Source organism: Oratosquilla oratoria, chromosome 23, assembly GCF_046742065.1.
Source record: "Oratosquilla oratoria isolate Oo_2021 chromosome 23, ASM4674206v1, whole genome shotgun sequence".
NCBI lineage: Eukaryota > Metazoa > Arthropoda > Malacostraca > Stomatopoda > Squillidae > Oratosquilla > Oratosquilla oratoria.
Window position 1 is genome coordinate 8,197,032 of NC_134799.1, and position 22,109 is coordinate 8,219,140.

Genomic DNA, 22,109 nt, shown 5'->3' on the forward strand with positions numbered 1-22,109 from the left:
ATCTATTCACAACCCATCTTCACTCACACCTATCCCTTGCCCTCTTCTATGCTTAACAGACATTTCCCTCTTCTACCCCATCCATCCATCTCATTCTGTCATCCCTTCAAGTTCACTACATCTGCCCCTGCCTTCCACTCTTTTTGCTAGTCTTTCTTCACTCATTCTTGCCATTTGCCCAAACCATCCCATTAGTCTTTGATCAACCATATCTACCTGCTCCCTTTCCACTCCAGCTCTCTGCCTCACCTTTCTCACTCTATCCATCCATGTAATTTCCACCACACTTCTCTCTTATCATTTCTTTCAATGTCCAACATGCACATGCACGCACGCATATAGAGTGAGCGTGAACCTTCAACCAACTCTCAAGATATTCTCCATTGTCATGGATCCTCCCAAGGGACAGTCTATTGTCCCTAAGTGACCAGAGGACCTGACCTTCCAGCCAACACCCTGAACCAAACAATAGGCCTTGCCACATTTTGGGTCAGATGCCCAAATCATCTGCTTGAACACCCAGGACATGTTGAGAAAAAAGGATTGTGGTACTCCCCTAGGCAGACGTAGCTCCTCTTGGGGATCGGTGCCACCTGCGTAGAGCCGGTGGCCAGGGCTGGTTGCCGCCGTTTGGCCCGCAACTCTTGGGGTTGGGGGGTGGTCCCACGACGTAGACGCTGCGGCTCCATCGCACATCAGAAACATTAAGAATGGAGTACCACAGGGCTCTGTTCTATCCCCCACGCTCTTTAATCTATACATGCATGACTTACCCACACCAGACACCTCAGAAATACAAATCTCTTCCTACGCAGACAACATAACAATCATATGCACACATCGTAACACAGACAAAGCTGCAGAAATAATCCAGCCATACCTTGATACACTCAACACATGGTTCATCACAAACAGACTCAAAATAGCTCCAACCAAATCTACAGCAACACTTCTCACCAACTGGACAAAAGAACACAAATACATACCTCATCTCTACATCAACAACACTAATACCACACACAAACACACCGAAAATTCTTGGTGTAACATACGATACATCCATGTCTTTCAAACAACACATCACAAACATAATAAACAAATGCACACCTAGACTTAAGTCAATCACTGGAACAACATTTGGACAAAACAAAGAAACTAATACAACAATATACAAACAATGCATATGCTCCGTGATGAATTATGCAAGTCCTGCATGGGCTCCTAATCTCAGTGAGACACACCACAACACCCTTCAAATCATACAAAACAAAGCCCTCAAAACAATTACAGGCTGTACAAATACAACACCTACAGACCATTTACACCATGAAACAAAGTCCTCAAAGTCAAGGACCACCTCAACATGAGAGGCACACAAACACTTGCTGCAGCCACCACAAACACATCACACCCGCTACACTACATAGCAGAACATCCACACACACCACGAAACATTAAACAACACCCAAAGACCTGTATCATGCACAGATACTCTCTCCTCTTCCTCCACAACCACCAAATACCAGCCTCCGGAAACATATTCATAATCATATCACTCACCGCTCCATTAACACACTGAAAGACAACACACTGCTGCATGCCAGACCCCCTGATATCCACCCTTCTGAATCCTCTCTCCCACAAAAGGACAGAGTCCACCTGGCCAGACTGCGGTGTGGGCACCACCCAGCACTTCTAAGCTACCAGAAGAGGCTGGATGACCGCATTGTGAACAGCTGCCCAGGATGTAACACTTCACCCCATACCATACAACACATAATGGAAGACTGCATTATACACAATCATGCACGCAAACAACACAACATACACTCTATAAAGGATTTGTGGGAAAACCCAATTTCAGCTGTGGCATTCCTTGGGGAGAGGGGACTGTTCGGACAGACAGTCTAGGGAACGACAACAACAACAACACCCAGGACACCTGTGGCGAACAGACCTTGCGCTATCCCAACAACAATTGAAAGCAGTGTGGGTCAAAGGATCTCTCATTTTTTGACTACAATGGAAGTGTGTGACTGTCCAGCACCCCCTTTGTTGCTTAACTGTGCTATTTCCTTTTATGTAACAATCACCATATGGCGCCACTATAAATTGTGTATTTGTACATATGGCAACCTTTGTAAATATGTAAAATCTGGCACAAAAAAACCACCCAACCTTGGAGGTTGCATTGTATATGTAGACCAGAGAGCAGTCTGGAACATTAAAGACAACTCCCAGACTTTAATTCACCAATGTAGAAGTAAACAACAATGCTACACTCATCTACATACCAAGGGCTTCTTCCCCCCTTAAGGTAGCCCATCAAAGGTACCTACTCCCACCCATTCCACTCTCATCCACTACCCCTTTTTTCCCTTATCTTAGCTTCTCATGGATGAAGGGTCATCCAGATCTCCTGCCCACCCACCCCAAGTCAGAAGCAATGCAGCAAGACAGCACATCCACAGTATGGCTGCTTTACTTACACAGCGACCCTACTCCCTCCCTGTCCCCCCATGTGAAAATTAGAAAAGACCGATAGAAATCACTTCAGGCCGAGTCAAAATATCATCTATACAAAGCCATTCTCCACTCACCCCTATCCCCTGCCTTTTCCTTCCTTGCTTAGCTGACATTCCCCTTTTACTCAAAGCCCCTTTTTCCCCATCCATCCCATCCTAGGTCATCCCCTCAAGCTCACTCCATCCACCTCTCCTTTCTACACCTCTTTTGCTAATCGTTTTTCACTCATTCCTTCCATGTGTCCAAACCATCTCAATACTCTTTCATCAGCCTTATCTGTCATTTCCTTTTCTACTCCATTCTCCTCCTCACCTCATTTCTCATTCTATCCAACCTTGTATCCCCCACCATACTTCTCAGACCCTTCATCTCAAAACACATCTAAACTCATCTTTGCCTCTCTTAAATTCCAAATATCCACCCCAAACAGTGTCATTGGCATGATCACCCCTTCATGCAATTGTGCCAACGGCACTGTACGGAGCAGAAACATGGAACATGAGAGAGGAAGAGAGAAGGAGTTTGAATGTGTTTGAGATGGAATGTCTGAGAAGTATGATAGGGGTTACTAGGCTAGACAGAGTGAGAAATGAGGTGGTGAGGAGGAGAACGGGTGGAAAGGGAGCTGGGAAATAGGGTTGATGAAAGAGTATTAGGATGGTTTGGACACATGGAAAGAATGAGTGAAGAAAGATTAGTAAAAGAAGTGTGGAAGGCAGAGGTGGAAGGAGTGAATATGAGGGGGCATCCTAGGATGAGATGGATGGATGGAGTGAAAGGGGCATTACAAAAGAGAGGAATGTCTGTGGAGGAAGGACGGGAGAGGACAGAAGATAGGGGTGAATGGAGAGGGGTTGTGTATAGATGATGCTGTGATGCATGAGGGGGAGTGGGTGGGGGATGGGGGGTGAGGAAGTATGTATGAGAACAAATTTGACACAGCCTGAAGGGATTTCTCCCCGTCTTCTCCTTTTCTGCATGGGGGGACGGAGAGGGGGGGTCGCCGAATTTATGAAGCAGCCTTGCTGTGGATGTGCTGTGTCTTGCGACACTGCTTCTGACCCAGGGCAATAGACAGGATGCAGGGATGACCCGTCATCCAGGAGGTGCCAAGAAAAGAGGGAGGGAGGAGGGTGGAATATATAGAAAATGGAATAGGTGGGAGAGGTTTCTATGCCTTTTTCTTTTTTGGCTACCCCCACGTGTAGGAGGAAAAAGCCTTTGGTATATGTATGTATTCATTCCAAGATGCCTATTTCCAATGACACTTTCCAATCCCCCCCAATTTACCTCCACTCTTCCATTTCCTGCTACATGGAACCCCAAATACTCAAAACTGTCCACTTCCTCTAGTCTCTCTCCTTTAAAACTTACTTTCAACTTGCTGCCATTATCTCCCCTTGTACATCTCATTACTTCTACCTATATTTACCTTCATTTCATCCATCCTTATAACTCCCACTATCCTTCTCAAACATGTTTAAATTCCTTCTTTCTGCCTCACTTACTAAATAAGTACAAGGGATTTAACACAAGAGTACAATCACAAGAAACTTACCAATCTTCTTAGCTGGCTGAGTGCAGAGTATCCAGAATGACCAACAACCAGACTAAAAGACTGTGCAATGCAGTCCTCCAAGGGGCTATTCTATCTTCTACACTATTTAACCTCTTCACAAGTGACTGCCCCTACTTTAAATCCAGATCAAAACATTAAAGCACTCACCTATGCTGATCTATCCATCTATATACCAAGGGCTTTTTCCCCCTTATATGAGGGGCATCAAAGTCAAAACACACACACCCGCCCCACCTATTCTACTTCCATCCACCATCCTTTCTTCACTCTCATCTTAGCTCCTCATGGATGAAAGATGATCCCTGTCTCTTGCCTACTGCCCAGGGTCAGAAGCAATGCAGCAAGACAGTACATAACGACCACTTCTCTTAACTGCCTACCCCCCCCCCTTTGTCCCCTCATCCAGAAAATGGAGGAGGGAAATCCATTCAGGCTGCATCAAAATATCATTCACAAACTACTACTCCCTACTCCCCCTCCATCCCCTGCCCCCTCCCTTCCTTGCATCATATTATCTATACACAACCATCTCCATCATCCTATGCTGATGACCTAACAATAATAACTTACCACAGCAACTACATGATGATATGGTTTAACATCACAAACTCCCCCCCCCCCCCACCGGAAGGCTAGGACAGTGCCCCTCACAGAGGGGTTTGTAGCGTGGAATTTAATGAACCATGCCCTTGGTTCAACTCACCAGTGGCAGGATTCGAACCAGCATCCCCTCAACCTTCGCCACAAGTAACGACGCCCTAACCCACTCAGCCAGCGAGTTAACTACAAGACAGTTGCTAAAAACACTCAAACATACCTAGATAAACTAAAAGAGTGACACAAAACAGTATGGTAGCCTCCCCTCAGAAACCATTTGTGACACCGTTTACCCCAAACTCCCAGCAGTAAAACAGAATGGCCAACTTCTTCCACTGGGCAAAACCCCTAAAATCTTAGGCCTCACTTTTGATGTGCACATATCCTTCACCCCATACATAAATTTATGATATAATGAGAAAATTAACAAAAAAAATAAATATACACCAAAAGTAAGCACAGGTTTTGGTCAACAAAATCTTATTCTAATCATTGTATACAAACAGCTCATAAGAACCTCCACAGCATGATTCTCTACAATAAAGAAAATAAACATACCCTAAAATCTACTCAAAACAAAGCATTATGCATAATAAATGAAACCATTAAATCCACCCTAAGAGAACATTTACATTCAAAAACCAAAATCCTTACAATACAGTAGCACTTGTAAATGATCAGCATTTAGTTAAATGCAAGACCCCAACCCATCCAGTAACACAAGGACAACAAAACTACACCAGGGGCATACAACTCAAGCATCTAAAGCATACCACCTGTACCTCACAACATATCTATACTCAAATCACAAAAACATTCCCGATGCTCAATTGGACTACCCTAGACATCAACCCAAATAAAAAATCCTTCACATGACATACAAGACCTACTTTGGCATGACTACATTCAGGCTACCATCCTATGCTGAGATAAGTGTCAATACAAAATAGGCCTGGCCACAGAATCAAATTGCCCCAGATACATTCATCACAGGTCACCTCATCCTTCAGTCCTATTCTATCCTTACCCAGACAATAACACAATACATCCCCCATGAGTAACAATCTAGTAGACACTGCCAGTTGCCTGGAAGCTCTGTGGCAAAGAATTGATTGACTGACTTGAAGGCCGTCTTTATTATTTTGAAAATTAATCCAAACGAGAGGGTTTTTAATTCATTTTTGAGTATTTAAGAACTTAACCCAATTTTCTCATGTGCCAATAGTTATATAATCAGTTTTTGCAGAATGGAATCTAATCATATAACTGGGTATACCTATACCTATCATCGGTCCCAGATATTTATATTTTCTCTAGTAAAGGTAACTATTATTAAGTTCAATAGTCACAATACTTAATTTTTTCTTGAATCATAATGTTTACTTAACTACAATAACTACTATTAGGGGTTATTGTTATTTAGGTTTACCCTATGTTTATAAACACCGTATTAAGGAAAAGTTTAGTGCTCAGTCAAAGCTTTCTAGATCTCGGCAAGCATGTACACAAACACTAATGTGCATCTGAATGTGATCCTCTAATGGGAAGAGGGGGGAAACAAAAAATGTTACTGGACGTTCATTCGAACACCAGTTATTATGTTTGTGTTGGGAAAAATAGGACTTGGGGATTGAATACTGCCGGGAAATATGAAAAATTAAGAACATCAGGAACAACAAAATATAATCCATGTGCCTCTAAGTAAAGAAATAAAGGTCTATACATCTACTGGCCATGTGTATCAGATTGAGATCTGCTGAAATGAAGTATTGGGATGGAGTAGTGCCGGATAAGGGCATGGAACATGGTCTTGGAAAATTGCTGACTAAAGGCATGAAACATGGAACAGCAGTGAAGTTTACAAAGGACATGAAATAACTGAAGTGTTGCTGGTAGAGGGCGTGAAACGAGGGATTGGAGTGTTGTTGCTGGCAGTGGTGCGTGTAATGCTGCCATGCCTTCCCTGTGTGCTTAGTTCTTGGTAGAGACCAGTTTGGTATGGCAAGGCCCCGCCATTCTGGTGCTGGCAGTTACAAGCTACCACTGCCACTGCCATTCCAAACTTAGGGTCAGGGAGCTAAAGTGCAACAAGCTGTCATTCTAGACATTCGATTGACAAGACTGACAGGATAGGCATGACACCGAGAGCTTTGTGGGGCCTTACGACTGGTGCACCAAGAAGTAAACAACAGACTTCCCAGGGAAAACATTTATTTTCAACATGTACACAAATGGAATCTTATTTACAGGCATCACAGCTTCTAGAGATTAAATTAACTGTCACAATAAGTTATGCTAACCAATTTATGACAAGTAAGACTGGAGAAAGCATCTCTCCAAAAATACAAATGTAAAAGCACCTATGCTTTACAAATGTAAAAGCACCTAATGCTTTACAAATCCAAAAATAGAAAAATAAATTACCAGGTAAAATAATGATATAAATAGGAACAGAGGGTTAACCTATTGACCATTGCCATTGTGCACAGCAGCAGCAGTAGCAGCAGCACCACCAGTTGTTGTTCCATTATTAACCATCAATGGCACGGGTAAGCTAGTAATGGCCTTGGTTCCCTCCACCTCCCCTTTACATCCTTCCGTTAAATTGGAATCACTCGAGTCTCCAATGACATCAACATCATCACTTTCAGCATCACACACACTACCATTTTTCACAGCCTGCATCCCTTCACTGTCCTCCATCTGATTTGGAGAACTGGCCCCATCAATTAGATCAATTGGAATATCCTGCTCTTTTAGACTCCCTGTATATTTTTTGTTCATATGCATCGGTCTTTCCCCCGGCAGGATAGGGTTAACATCTAGAGTCCATAGATTTATATTTACGTGACCTCGAGATCTTGTTCTTGGGCTATCATCAGAGACTTTACTTATCAACACTGGAGGAAACGGAGACTTGCACTTGGCAAGATTCGAGTCAGAGCTGGACTTACTGGTGATACTGGTCCCACTAACATTCCTTTTCTTTTTTACTTTTGATATATCATCCAGGTCATTGGGTAGACCCTCGACAGATGATCCTGCACTGAAGCTATCCTCATCCGTCTCTTCATCATCTTCCAGCTCATCATCAGTTCTGATCTCGTTATCCCCATTTTCTTCCCCCTCCTCAAATTGAACCCTATCTGTCTTTTTACTACTTCTCTCTTCCTCTTCTTCCTCCTCATCTTCCTCCTCTTCCTCTTCTTCTTCCTCTTCATCTTCTTCCTCATCCTCCCTCTCATTATTTGCATGCATTTGCTCAATTTCTTTTACCTTAATGGGCATAAACCTTCTCCTACCTCTCTTTGGTGGTCTGCCCACTGGCCTCTTCCCTTTTGCTTTCCCCCTCTTGCCCTGAAAACCTCTCTGTTTAATAACCTGATTGTGGGCATCCATGGAAGAAAAGGTGAGCAAGTCATCTTCTGAGTTTTGAGCAAGTCTTTCCTCCTCCTCACGCAAGGCCTGCAATCGCCCCAGTTCCCATTCTTTCTTCTGCTGCTCAATTTCAGCCTCCATACGCTCAGCCTCTGCTGCCCACCCATCATCAGCAGACTCCAAGAATATCATGGCATAACGCTCAACGGGAGTAAGCTGTCACAAAAGAAAAAAGATATAAAAAATATTGTAGGTACAGAAAATTCATAAAAGAAATTAAGTGAAAACATTATAGATGATAATCTGGATGATTCCAGATATCCAGTCCACTTTTGTGTAGTTTAACATGTTAATGATAATGCAGTGAATTTTTGGATACATTTACAGCTTTTTCCACCTTAAAAAGAGATGGTAATCAAAAGCGCACACCCACACAAAAGACCCATGCATCAATCAATCCCATCTTGATGAAGGCTTACCCTCCCATTTCACCATTTGCTACAATCAAATTTCTATAAAATAAAATAAAGAATTAAGAGGCATACATGACACAAACAAAGCCTGCTTGCTTTTACCTGCTTCATAAGTGTTGCCACTTCCTGCTCTGCCTTACTCATCTCCTCACCCTCACCCTCTTCAATCGGAATGTTCTCATCAAACTCGGCTAGTTCTGCAGCAGCTTCTGCTTTTGCTGTCTTGGCTGCTTGCACATCAGTTTCATCCTCTGCAGCAGCTAAAGCAGTTTCGAAGGCACCCATCTTAAGTTTGTCACCTTCCCCACCCTCGGCACCCTGTAAAGAGAATTATTGTAATCCATGTGACATTACATAAAGCCATTCCTCCCAATAACAAATATACATATATCAGATTTTTTTTTTCGGTCATTGCATATCAGGGTAGGTAAGGATCATCCTTTTAAAATGTCCTATCTTATAAAGAATTTACATGACTTACTTCTTCCACTTTGCCTTTACTGAGCACTTCAGACATTCTCCTCATGGCATCCTGTTCACACATGTCAACATCAAAGAGATCTTGGATGGTTTGCTGGAATTACATAAGGACCCAATCAATTTTGTAATATCAAAGGAGTAATAGGCACAATGTACAAACACACACATGTATGTGTGTGTATATATACACACGTATCAAAAGACCCACCCCACACTTTTCCCCCCCTCTCTCTTTTATCTTTGCTCCTTGTGGATGAAGGTCCATCACTGTCCTTTGTACACTGCCCAGGTCATAGCAATGTAGCAAGACACAGCACCTGCACAATAAAGTCTGACAGCCAAAGCTGATCTATCCCCACTGTTTCACTATGAGGGTTGCCATATAATAATGTGGCAGGAGTAAACCAACTTTTTGCTCCTCCCATTGATCTTCATTGAGGGATTTGTGGGAGGGGCCACAGAACCATTCCCAAACACTGTGGGGTTGCAAGTTTTCCACTTAGTGAAACTTGAGGCAAAAATTATTATTATTCACTACTACAAACAACCCAAAATAATCCCTCCACTTCCTCCAGCCTTTCACCCTTCACACTTGCATTCAACCTACTGCCATCAGCATTCCTTGTACATCTCATCACTTTCCTTTTGCCAAAAATAAATTGTAATTTTCTTTCTCATACACCCTACCAAACAATGGTCATCAACTGCTTCAGTCTCTCTTCAGTATCAAATACAAGCATGAAGTTATTCATAAATAACATATAGATTGCCAGTGACATTTCTCCGCCTGTACTGTACCCACAAAATTCTAATCCTTTAAGACTCCTAGACAAACCTCCCTTAATTCCCTAATCCCCTACCTCACATTTTTGCATTTACTTCCCTTCTCACTCTATCCATATCAAAGTTGAACAATCATGTCAAAATCACACAACCCTGATGCAGACCTAAATTCACCTCAAACCATTTACTCTTTGTTCCCAACATTTGTACAAGCCCTAATACGCATTTACAAACTTTTGGCCACCCACTGGCTCATTTTCTACCATAGCATTAAGATCTCCAACACACATTCAAAAACTCTCCTAACACTCATTTAATTCATCCCATAACTCTTCTCCCTCCTTATTTTTCTCACCACAAACATCCATACTTTGCAATCCATTTTCAATTTCAGCAACATTATTCTTGATGACAAATCCTTCCACTCAACCACATGTTTACATACCTCTTCACTCACCACCTCCCTCATCCTCTCCACTCCCTACACTTGCAATCTGCCTTCTACCAGTTGATCTCATTCCAATCTCTCACCTAAACATCTTAACACCCAGAACTCTCCTAATCACCTGTTTAGGCACCACTACATAATCCACCATTGCCCTATTACCCTTCCCTCAACTACCCTGACCTTTGTATATTAATATATTTCTAAAACACGGTGTTATCCATTATATATAAATCCTCTTCTTATACACATATCCAACATTTTCTCTTTGATTTCATTCCTTGCTGATATACCATACTTCCCTATTACTCCATCCACTATATACCAAGGGCTTTTTCCCTATTACAAGGGAGGTAGCCAAGTCATGAGGCAAATACCCACTCCCACCCATTCCACTCCTACCCACCACTTTTTCTTCCCTCTCATCTTAGCTCCTCATTGATGATGGGTCATCCCTGCATCCCACCCAGAGCCCTGGGTCAGAAGCAATGCAGTAAGACAACACATCCACAACAAGGTCCCTTCACTTAATCAGTGACCCTCCCTCTCCATCCCCCTTATGCAGAAAAAGAGAAGATGGGGAGAAATCTCTTTGGGCTGCTTCAAAATCATTCATACATAACCACTCTACCACCCCCATCCCCTCTTCCTTGCTTCACAGAAGTCATGGCTCAATTTCTACTTGAGCTTTGTGATCCTAAACACCCAACACATTCACTCCTCAAAAAATTATTTCCAAACTCTTCCCAGTCCTTAATTTTCTTAATATTAGGGCCATACACAAATGTCCATACCTCCCAACCCATTCTCTTTCTCAGCCATATTATCCTTGATGACAGTTTCTTCCATTTAACCATACTTACAAATATTTTCATTCAAAAACAGCCTCTCCTACCTTCCCTAACTCTTTCCCAACTACCTTCTGTACCTGCTACACTGAAGCTCAAACTAATCTTTCCTGAGTAGTTTAATTTCACTTACTGTATACGTACATACATACTTATACCAAAAGGCCCCTTTATAAGAGAGGTGGCCAGCTAAGGCATATCCACCATTCACCCTTTCCACACTTACCCAACACCCATAATTTTTTTTCCTTTTATCTTAGATATTTATGGACGAAGGGCCATCCCTGTACCCCACCCACTGCCTGTTACAAGTAATGCAGGAAGACACAACACCTCCATAACAGGACCCAGCAACAGAAGCTGGTTTACCCCCACCACTTCACTGTACAGCAACCCTCTCCAACTTATGCACTCATGAAAATAGGAAACAGACAGGAAGAAATCCTTTCAGGTTAAATCAATCGGTCATCCTTCCACAACCGTTCTCCATTTACACCTATCTATTGCCATTTCCCTTCCCTGCTCAACAGGATATTTTAATTGGTACTGAACCTTTTTGAAGAAAGCTGTGGTGAAGTTTCCTCCTTCAATTGCCAGGTCACCAAGCATCCTCTTCTGATTGGCCTTTTTCAAGATGTTTTCTTCCACAGTCTTCTCAGATATCAAACGGTAAATGTGAACGTCCCTCGTCTGCCCAATACGATGGCATCTGTCCTGAGCCTGAAGGTAGAAAAATACAAGAATATTAACGGTTACTTTACATATCATTGATCAGAAACCCACATCAACACAGACAGAACCAAAAGGAAACAGAGATAGACAGAGGGGGAATGAAAGGAGAGGTGAGGAGAGAGAGAGAGAGAGAGAGAGAGAGAGAGAGAGAGAGAGAGAGAGAGAGAGGAGAGAGAGAGAGGAGAGAGAGAGAGAGGAGAGAGAGAGAGAGGAGAGAGAGAGGAGAGAGAAAGGAGAGAGAGAAAGGAGAGAAAGGAAAGAAAGGAGAGAGAGAAAGGAGAGAGGAGAAAGAAAGGAGAGCAAAGATGGAGAGGCAAACCACAAAAATAGACACTATTCAGCACTGTCCTGGAGTTCAATTTACCTGCGCATCCATGGTTGGGTTCCAATCTGAATCATAGAATATGACAGTGTCTGCACCAGTCAAGTTCACTCCAATTCCTCCTGATCTTGTTGAAAGAATGAAGACAAATATTCTCTTGTCCTGGTTAAATCTTTCCATCAGTACCTGTAAAAAAGAAAACATTCAAATGACAGAGATTTAAAAAACTCCTTTATGAAGGCTTGTAGGAAGACACAGGCTGTCATTGTGTATATTATATACGATACATTTTGCAATATTTTAGAAACAAGCTATCCATGGGCTTACCTGTCTCTGGTCAACTCTTGTTGTACCATCTAATCTTAGATAGATGTGTCCGTGGTAATTAAGAAAAGTTTCAAATACATCAAGCATTTTTGTCATCTGAGTGAAAATTAATACACGATGAGCTCCTTGCTTCAGCTGGCGGAGTAATTTGTCCAATACCTGAAGTTTCCCTAAAAAGATGAAAAAGACAAGTTTCTAATAAATAGAATATATGCACAGACTATAATGTCAATCATTCCATTGTTCTGGTATCCACTTCTCTCTATAAAGAGACCAGTAGCTGCCAGGAAATTGGACGCAGCCACTGGTTCAGCCTATAAATAATTCAATGAAGAGATTTTGTGTTGCTCTGGGCAGTGGACAGGATGCAGGGATGACCAGTCATTCAGGTGCCAAGATAAGAGGGAGGGAGGAGGGTGGAGGGGAATGGAATATATAAGAAATGGAATGGGTGGGAGTGGTTTCTATGCCTTTTTTGGCTAACCCCCTGTGTAAGGGGGAAAACCCCTTTGGAATATGTATGTACTAAATGTGGAGAATAAGGAGGGAGTGGTGGTAGTAGCTGGGGGCACTAAGAAAATGACAGTGATGGGTGAGGAAGATGGAAGAGAAATAAGAAAAACTGAGGTACAAATAGTTATTAAAATGATGAGAGCAGGTAAAGCACCTGGGTGGGATAGGTGTCATGCGGAGTCTGAAGAAGGGAGGTACAGTAATAGTAGATTGGATAATGAGGTTGTTTAATGGATGTTTTATGGGAGGGTTGAGTGCCGGACAACTGAAGGACAGCTTGTATAGTCCCGCTTTACAATGGGAAATGGGACAAATATGAGTGTAGTAGTTTCAGAGGGATCAGTTTAAGTGTGATTGGGAAGGCTTATGGGAAGGTTTTAATAGAGAGGATTGGGAGAGGAATAGAGGGAGTAATTGGTGAGGAACAGTGTGGGTTTAGGAAAGGCAGAGGTTACGTGGATCAGAATTCTGTGGTAAGACAGATGTGAGAAAAAGATTTAGCAAATGGTAAAGCTATTTTTTTTGTTTTTTATGGATTTCAAAAAGGCTTATGACAGGATGGACAGATAGGTACTGTGGCAGGTTTTGCAGATGTATAGGATCAGTGGAAAGCTGTTAAGGGCAGTCAAGATTTTTTGCAAGAGTAGTAGAGCCTATGTTAGAATTGGAAATGGAGAGAATGAGTGGTTTGCGGTAAAGATGGGACCGCATCAGGGATGTGTCATGTTGCCATAGCTGATCAATGTGTACGGATGGGGTGGTGTGGGAGGTAAAGGCAAGATTACTGGGCAGGGGATTGGAGATGGTTACAAAAAATGGAGAAAAGTGGGAGGCGAGCCAGTTGTTGCATGCTGACAACACTGCGCTTGTGGCAGGGTCTGAGGGGGGATTAAGGCAATTGGTGAAGAGTATGGGAAGGCATGCAATAGGAGAAAGTTGAAGGTAAATGTGGGTAAAAGTAAGGTGATGAGATGTACAAGGGGAGAGGATGGCAGCAAACTGAAAGTAAGGCTCTAAGGAGAGAGGCTGGAGGATGTGAATAGTTTTAGGTATTTGGGGTCACATGTTGGAAAGGGAGTGGAAGCAGAGGAAAGTTATAGATTGAGATAAGCAAGTGCCTCAGAGGATTAAAAAGTGTAACGAGAAATAGACATTTGGGTATGGATGCAAAGATATTATATAAAGGGGTGATTGTGCCAATGGCACTATACAGGGCAGAGACACTGAATTTAAAAGAGGCAGAGAGGAAAAGTTTAAATGTGTTTATGATTAAATGACTGAGAAGTATGGTAGGGGTTACTAGGCTGGATAGAGTTGAGAAAAGAGGTAAGGAGAGTGGGGGTGGAAAAGGAGATGGGAGATATGGCCGGTAAAGGAGTATTAGGATGGTTTGGACACTTGGAAAGAATGAGTGAAGAAAGATTAGTATAAGAGGTGTGGAAGGCAGAGATGGAGGGAGTGAACTTGAAGGGACAACCAAGGATGAGATGGATGGATGTAGTAAGGGGATGTTGAGCAAGAGGGGAATGTCTGTTAAAGAAGGAAGGGTGAAGGCAAGAGATAGGGGAAGAATGGAGAATGACTGTGTATAGATGATACTGTGATGCAAGGAAGGGAGGGGGTGGGGGATGGGGAGTGGTTGTGTGTGAATGATATTTAGATGCAGCCCATATGGATTTCTCCCCACCTTCTCTTTTTCTGCATGAGGGGACATAGATGGGGGGTTGCCAATTAAATGAAGCAGTGTTGCTGTGATGTGCTGTCTTCCTGTATTGCTTCTGACCCAGGGCAGTGGGCAGGTTACAAGGATGACCCATCATCTGTGAGGAGCTAAGATGAGAGGAAGGAAAAGGTGGTGGATGGGAGTTGAATGGGTTAGAATGAAATGGGTGTGGGGTGGGTATATGACTTTTGAATTTGGCTACCTCCCTGGTAAGAAGGACAAAATCCTTTGGTATATTGACAGATGTCTGAAGCAAGTGATAACAGGACATTACAAAGTTTAGTGTTCTATTTTTTCTGGTTGAGTGTACAGTACAGTGGAGTGTCAATTTAACAGCAACCTCATGACTAAATTGACCCCATTAAATGCAATTTTCTCAAACAAGATGTTGGAGTATTCCTACAATTCATTCAAATATCATTATCTGTTAAGAGGATAGCTTGTATAGTATAGAATGAGCCACTTTTTTATTTTTGCTGTCTCTCCTTTCTATTGTCTACTTTAATCTGTGTTTCTTCTAAGCCTCCACCTCTTTGTTTTCCTACCTATACCCCTTTGGCATTGCTAATCTAGAGCTGCTTGGTCTACTATATTCCAGTAGATAAGAATGTTTTATGGACACATGTTAAGTTTGAAAGATGCATCATGGAGTGTACTGCAGATGTAAAGAATAAAAGTAAATCTATTGAAGTCTGTTAAAAGTTCATACACTAGTTATAGGGAATATATGAAGTTTGAGAATGGAGAGAATGAATGGTTTGTTATGAGTGTGGAACTATCAGGTTTTGTGATGTTGCTTGCTTTGTTGTTATATGTCCAAACTATCCTAGTAATCTTTGATCTACCCTATTTGCCAACCATCTTTCTACCCCTGCTACTTGCTTCACCTCCATATTTCTCACTCTACATCCACCCCTACTATAATTCTTCAACATCATCTCAATACATTTAGGTGGTTCCTTTCTGCCTCCAAATTCAGTCTCTCCTGTGCCACAGGCGCAATCACTACATCATACAATATTCTGTGTTCCCTAGATACCTTTTCTCAGGTAACCTTTGTTTTTTGGCTACCTCCCTTGTATAGGGGGAAAAGTCTTTGGTATATGTATGTACCTTCTCTGACATTTATTTCTTTCCTCTACACTATAATCAACCTCCACCCCCACTCCTTCATTCCTTGGTAAATGTGACCCCAAATACTTAATGCATTAGGGGCACCACCAAGTCCTATTGACAGCATAAAAAAACGAGCCAATACTGCAGTACGAGGACCTAAAAACTACAGTGAAAATACCAGAAGTTTGAGATACTTACCGCAGTCATACTGTATTAACCTCGGGTCAGGGAACTGGGTTACCGTTGAATTTATAATAGTATGCAATGGTGCAACCTTTGGAGCACATTCAGTTTTTAGCACCATATCTCTTCTCATCTCACTCACAATCATGGATGGAGGTGGATGATGCGTCCGCATTTTCATTGGTGGAGCAATGACAGAAGGTACACAAAACACATAATTGTTGATGATTTCTTTCATATTGCTTAAGACTGTTTCTGGTGTAGGAGTACAGTTATGGAGACTACTTGTCTGCTCCATGTATTGAGAAGTATGCATGCTGGTAGCATGAAGGCACTGGATGTACCCTTGACCATTCCATGGTCCTGATCCCCAAGCACACATTCTTAAGTTATTTGTGATGGTGACAGCTTCTATGAGGTCCATTCCATAAATAGGACACGCGTGGCACCGACGACTATTCAACTTGTTTATGAAAGCAAGTTTTTCTCTTCTTCTTTTCTTCCGTCTTTCTTCTAGTTCACTCTGGATTAAAGAAACAATTAATTAATACTAAAACAATGGAGCACAGTTTAACAAAATCTTTACTTTTGTTCTTACAAATCAGACACTATTTCCACTACAGGGATCTCTAAAGTTGTACACAAGATGAATTTAAACATGTGTTCCCTAATTTACTTCACCCCATTTCAAAGTTGCTTTCCAGAGATCTATAGGTGGGCCCAACAACCATTATTACTCGAAAGTCTATCATCTATATACCAATGACTTCTTCCCCCTTATTAAGGAGGTACCAAGTCAAGGCCACATCCACTCCCATCTTACTCCAAAGTACAGGTCTCCAGCCATTGCACTCCCATCTTACTCCAAAGTACAGGTCTCCCATCCATCGCACTCCCATCTAATGTGAAAGTTTGTGAACTTGTGCCTTAATGATACCCAGCTCTTAACATCACTACAAAGATCTAGAATGCACTCACCAAGAAGAAGACACTTCGTTTCCATTCTTCCTCTTTTCGTTTCTCCTCTTGCTTCTCTATATCCTTCAATTCACTTCGAGTGCTCTTACAAGGTGACTGAGTTGGAGGAGTGTTGATAGTGGGTGGCCTTGGAGATGGTGAGGCTGGGGTTGAGCATGCTGGACTTACCAGAGGAGTTGTCTGTAAAAATAACAATAATACATGAATACATGATATATAAATATACAGACTTTACATCAAAGCCCCTTGCCCTGCTTGTAAGAGCAAGGGGGGTAGACAAGTTGAAGCACACACCCACATCATACACAAAAATCACACAAAATTATCTAAAAACTTATTTCAAATCAAGTCCCATTACCTGCTAAGTGAGTAGGCATGGGAGAAAGACCTCCTGGTAGATGGCTCAGCCAGGGACCAACAACAGGTACATGCACAAGGTGTTCCTGTGAGAAGGACATCAGTCATCTCCCTGATGCCCATCTTCAAACCCTGTCAACTTCCTCACTTCCATTCACACTCGGTCTTTGGACTGGGCCCAAGACCTCTCATTCCAACTTCATCTGTATTTCCTCCACCTTTAAACCCTTCACTATGGGCCAAAATCTCGCGGGCAGCATGAGCTGCCAGACATGCAATGTTGCATCATAATACTCTCATCATAAAAAATAAAGTTACCGCTGTATTGCTCGTTCTCTTTCACCCGTGAATTTTGATAACCATAGAAAATATGATGAAGCCCGTTTACAGAGTATGGGGGTCATGCAGGTACAACTACAATATATATAATCAAGACGCCAACATCGGCATCCTTGCGTACCCACTTGCTCCTCATGATGCCTACGTAGGCGTCATCGTATCGAAGGGGTTAAACACAAGGATAGCTGACAAGAAGTGACTACTCCCTTCCTCTTGTTACTTTCAGCCAGCGACACAGAAACCAATCCCCCACCCCCTCCTCCTCCTCCTACTACGACTACTTTCAGCCACTGACCCAGAAACAATCCCATACAATGTAGACATTAGTCCAAAATTTCTTCTTAGGGAGATCCATGAGAAGGCCTGATGATAAATACCAGCTGTTGTGTTATCTCTCATGTTATTTATCTTGTGTTGGTATTAAATAGCCAGTGATGAGGTGATAAAAGGCAGAAGCAAGAAGAGAGGTTTTTTGAGGCAAAAGCTATGGTGAGGTGAACTAATAGATGATGTGATGAAAGAACCTGCAATAAATGAAAGAAACGCATATTCCTTTGATCTACAATCAATAACTTACCACAGGAGTTTGAATTGCTGACATTACTCTTGCATTTGCAGCTGGAATACCAAGCTGGGTCTGCCCTGCAGCTGATACACCTAATGTAGCTGCTCCAGAAGCTGGCAAGGTTGCTTGGGTAATACCTGCAGTCGGTACATTCTGTGCTGTACCTGCAGCTGGCATAGCTGTTGGTGGTGCTACAACTGATGCATTCACAGCTTGCTCTGGACTAGAAGAGACCTATAAAATATATATATATACATTCTGTTTAGTGCTGGATACAATTACTACCCACTTGCTTTGCACTACATAATACACAATTATGACACTGCCTTAAGGGGGGGTAAAAACAGTTCCACATCTTACAATATATTTCTATAATTTCAGTTTGGACAATCAAAAGAGCAAAGCAAATGGGTGTTGGATGGGTATGAGATGGGTGAAGGGTGGGTGCATGCCTTGGCTGGCCACTATATGGGGAAAAGGGCATTTTCAGAAAAAGAACAGTGCATTCAATCACCTAAATGACCCAGAGTCAAATGTTATAAAAGTCATGAATTTCCTACTTAAAAATTTATTTCCCAATCAATTTATTATCCCCAGGTCTCTCTTGTAACAGACCCAATGGCTCCATAGAAACAAGAGCTAAACCGTGAAATACTTGATGACAGCTTACGTGAGTTTGCGGCCTGAGCATGCTGGTTGGCAGCCGTAGGACGGGTCTGCCTCCTGCACCTGTTGTAATAACAGACCCCTGCAGTGCCAGTAACCGCTGAAGTAGAGCAGCAGCTGCGGTGCCACTCACCCCTGTAATAAAAAAAGCCACGACTCTTGTATTACCCATTACACAATTGATCATACATAGGAACATGTAAATCCAACAATGTCTTAGACTAAAATGAAGGATAGCATAATCGGTGACTGGACTATTTATGGTAAAACCTACTTTTGATCATGTATTGAAAACTCCTAGTATAATGATCCATCCTTCCTATTATCATTTGTTTGTCATACAGCTTTATATTCTTCACTGATAGGTACCGAAATTCAAATTATCATAAAATTTGGTACAGATGCTCCTCTACTTACGTTCATTCGTTTTACATTTTTTCGATTTTACGTTTCAACTGTAAAAAAAAAATTGTAAAAAAAAAAAAAAAAAAAAAAAAATTGAGTGAATTTTTTAGTTTAGCGCGCTCTCCATAGTTCAAACGATACTTACGCATGATGCTGCGTCCATTGTTTACATTGCACAAACGACAGACTGAAAGTGCCTTGCTTCCTCCTCCTCCTCCACCATCTCAATTTATGTTGCTTGAATTTAATTTATTTGAAATTAATGTCATTATTTTACAATGTTATGTGTATAATTAATGATTTAGGGGTGTTTTGTAAGATACGGTAATAGAATTTACGGATGTATAGTACAGTAACAACTTACGTTCATTTTCAACTTATGTTCGGCCGTTCGGAACGTAACTAAAACGTAAGTTGAGGAGCGTCTGTATTCATGAACAGCAAAACACTGAATACTTCAAGGTAACCCTGACTACAGACATGAACTGGACAAACCTTGAGAAGTTGTCTGAAGTGATGGTTTGTGAAGTGAAGCCGTGGTCAGTAGCAGTTGTCCTGTTGATGTCTGCACTAACTTCAGTCCAGATCCCCCAGCACCAGTTCCAACTTCCCCTGTGCCAGATGGGACACCTGCTGGCCTCTGTGGCACCAGAAGTCGAGGACCTTGGAGAGTCTGTTGCATCACAACTCCACCATGACCTCCTACTGGCACTGGAACAGCTGCAGCAAGAAGTGATAATCAACTTCTAAAAATTTACATTTGTTCATACATGTACCAAGGGCTTTTGCCCCATTACAAGGGAGGTAGAATGTGTGCCTTGTTTAGGCCACCCATCTATGGGAGAAAGGGCCATTTGGTATATGTACCTATGTAAAAATTTTATTCAAAAAATAAATAAATAAATAAATAAATAAACAAATAAAAATAAATAAAAATTACATATCTACATATACCAAATGGCCCTTTCCCCCATAGATGGGTGGCCTAAACAAGGCATACATTCACCCTTCACCCCACCCCACACCCATTTGTTGTCTCTTTTATTTTAGCTTCTTGTGGATGAAGGGTCATTCTTGTCCCTTACCCAGTACTCGGATCAGAAGTGATGCAGCAAAACATAGCATCTCTACAGCAAGGCCCAAAAGCTGAACCTAGCTTACCCACCCAATTTCATTGTATGGCACCCCTCCCCCTATAGCCACTCAAAAAATTACAGAACAGACAAGAAGAAATCTCTACAGGCTGCATTTATTAGCTATTGACAACCACTCTTCATTCACACCTATCTTCTTCACTCTCCAACAGACACTCTTCTTGTGTACAAGACCCCTTTCACCCCATCCATCCATTTCACTCTTGGTCTTCCTCTCAAGTTCACTCCTTCCACCTCTGCTTTCCACACTTTTCTTGCTAGGCTTTGTTTATGCATTTTTTTCCTATATACCTAAACCATCCCAGTATTCTTTCAACCCTATCTGCCAGCTCTCTTTTCTCTCCCCACTCTCTGCCTTACCTCTACATTTCTCACTATCCTTGTAACCACCACCATCACATCTCAAGCACATTACTTTCTTCCTCTCTTAAATTCCAAGTTTCAGTCCCATACAGTATTCATGGGGACAACCAACTTTTTCATTCACTTTTCTCTTTGTGTTCCTCCCCAGGTATGTATTTCTCATGCCACTTTTTGTTCATTCTTCCTCACTTCCACACCTCATTCATTCTTCCTCACTTGTTTCCTTTACTCTATAATTTACCTCCAACCTCACTACTCCATTCCCAGCTACACATGACCCTAAATATTAAAACCTCTTCCCTTCCTCCACCCTCTCTACTATAAGGCTTACCTACAATGCAATGCCACCCTCTCCTTTGTACAACTCATCAGAAAAGCTCACCTTTAATTGTTCCTCCTTGCTGTATCAACTGGAACTTGATACCTCCTGTCTGAGGAGCAGCTGCAGCAACCCCTGGTGTAGCAGCTGGTGCCTGTGCAGCTGCAAGTCTTACAGTACCTCCAGTCACTGGTTGTTTGGGTGGCTGTGGTGGAGGTGCCACGGCTGGACGGGGAACACTTTGACTAGATGGGCGAACATGAAGCTTGATCTTGCCTGCAGGGCACTTGGGAGGTGGAGCAGGGGCGCTGTCTATTTCTTCTATGAATTTTCTAGATGCTTGGAATTTTCTTATTCGATGGGCAGCAAATGCAGTCAGACACATCTCCAGGTCAGCCAACATCAAGTTCAAGCTGAACAGATCCACATGCTGTACAAAGATTTTTTTTTTTATATTTATTAATCAAATTAAAAAAGTACAGAATTAACTAAATTCTTATTGTTGTACCCATTTACTTACAAACTAAAGCCAAAACTGTACTCAATCATTACAAATCTATATACCAAGGAGTTTTTCCCTCTTACAAGGGAGGTAGCCAAGTCAAAAGGCATATACCAACTCCCACTCATTTCATTTCCACCCATTCCACTCCCATCCACCACCCTTTCCTCTCTCTCATCTTAGCTCCTAATGGATGACAGGTCATCCCTGTATCCTGCCCACTGCCCTGGGTCAGAAGCAATGCAGCAAGACACAGCACAACCACATCAAGGCTCCTTCACTTAATCAGTGACCACCCTTCTCCATCCCTTCAAGCAGAAAAAGAGAGGACAGGGAGAAATCTATTCAGGCTGCATCAAAATATCATTCGCATATATCCACTCCCTAACCTCCCCATCCCTCACCCACATAAGCAAATTTCTGTCCACACTCACAG

At 42.2% G+C, this 22,109-nt stretch overlaps 1 protein-coding gene across 5 annotated transcripts in view; it reads right to left on the reverse strand.

Annotated features, from left to right (window-relative positions):
* Nucleotides 1-22,109, reverse strand: part of dom (domino helicase) — an 83,927-nt gene that overhangs the window by 30,821 nt on the left and 30,997 nt on the right. For all 5 annotated transcript variants that reach the window (XM_076206656.1, XM_076206655.1, XM_076206652.1 and 2 more), the window contains exons 12-23: nucleotides 21,235-21,601; nucleotides 19,831-20,055; nucleotides 18,935-19,065; nucleotides 18,277-18,498; nucleotides 17,004-17,183; nucleotides 16,041-16,548; nucleotides 12,491-12,660; nucleotides 12,206-12,349; nucleotides 11,662-11,829; nucleotides 9,035-9,127; nucleotides 8,656-8,871; nucleotides 8,084-8,296 (exon numbers count right to left, since the gene is read on the reverse strand). In XM_076206656.1, coding sequence (XP_076062771.1) covers nucleotides 8,084-8,296; nucleotides 8,656-8,871; nucleotides 9,035-9,127; nucleotides 11,662-11,829; nucleotides 12,206-12,349; nucleotides 12,491-12,660; nucleotides 16,041-16,548; nucleotides 17,004-17,183; nucleotides 18,277-18,498; nucleotides 18,935-19,065; nucleotides 19,831-20,055; nucleotides 21,235-21,601 — 2,637 coding nt within the window. The remainder of the gene's footprint in view (nucleotides 1-8,083; nucleotides 8,297-8,655; nucleotides 8,872-9,034; nucleotides 9,128-11,661; nucleotides 11,830-12,205; nucleotides 12,350-12,490; nucleotides 12,661-16,040; nucleotides 16,549-17,003; nucleotides 17,184-18,276; nucleotides 18,499-18,934; nucleotides 19,066-19,830; nucleotides 20,056-21,234; nucleotides 21,602-22,109) is intronic.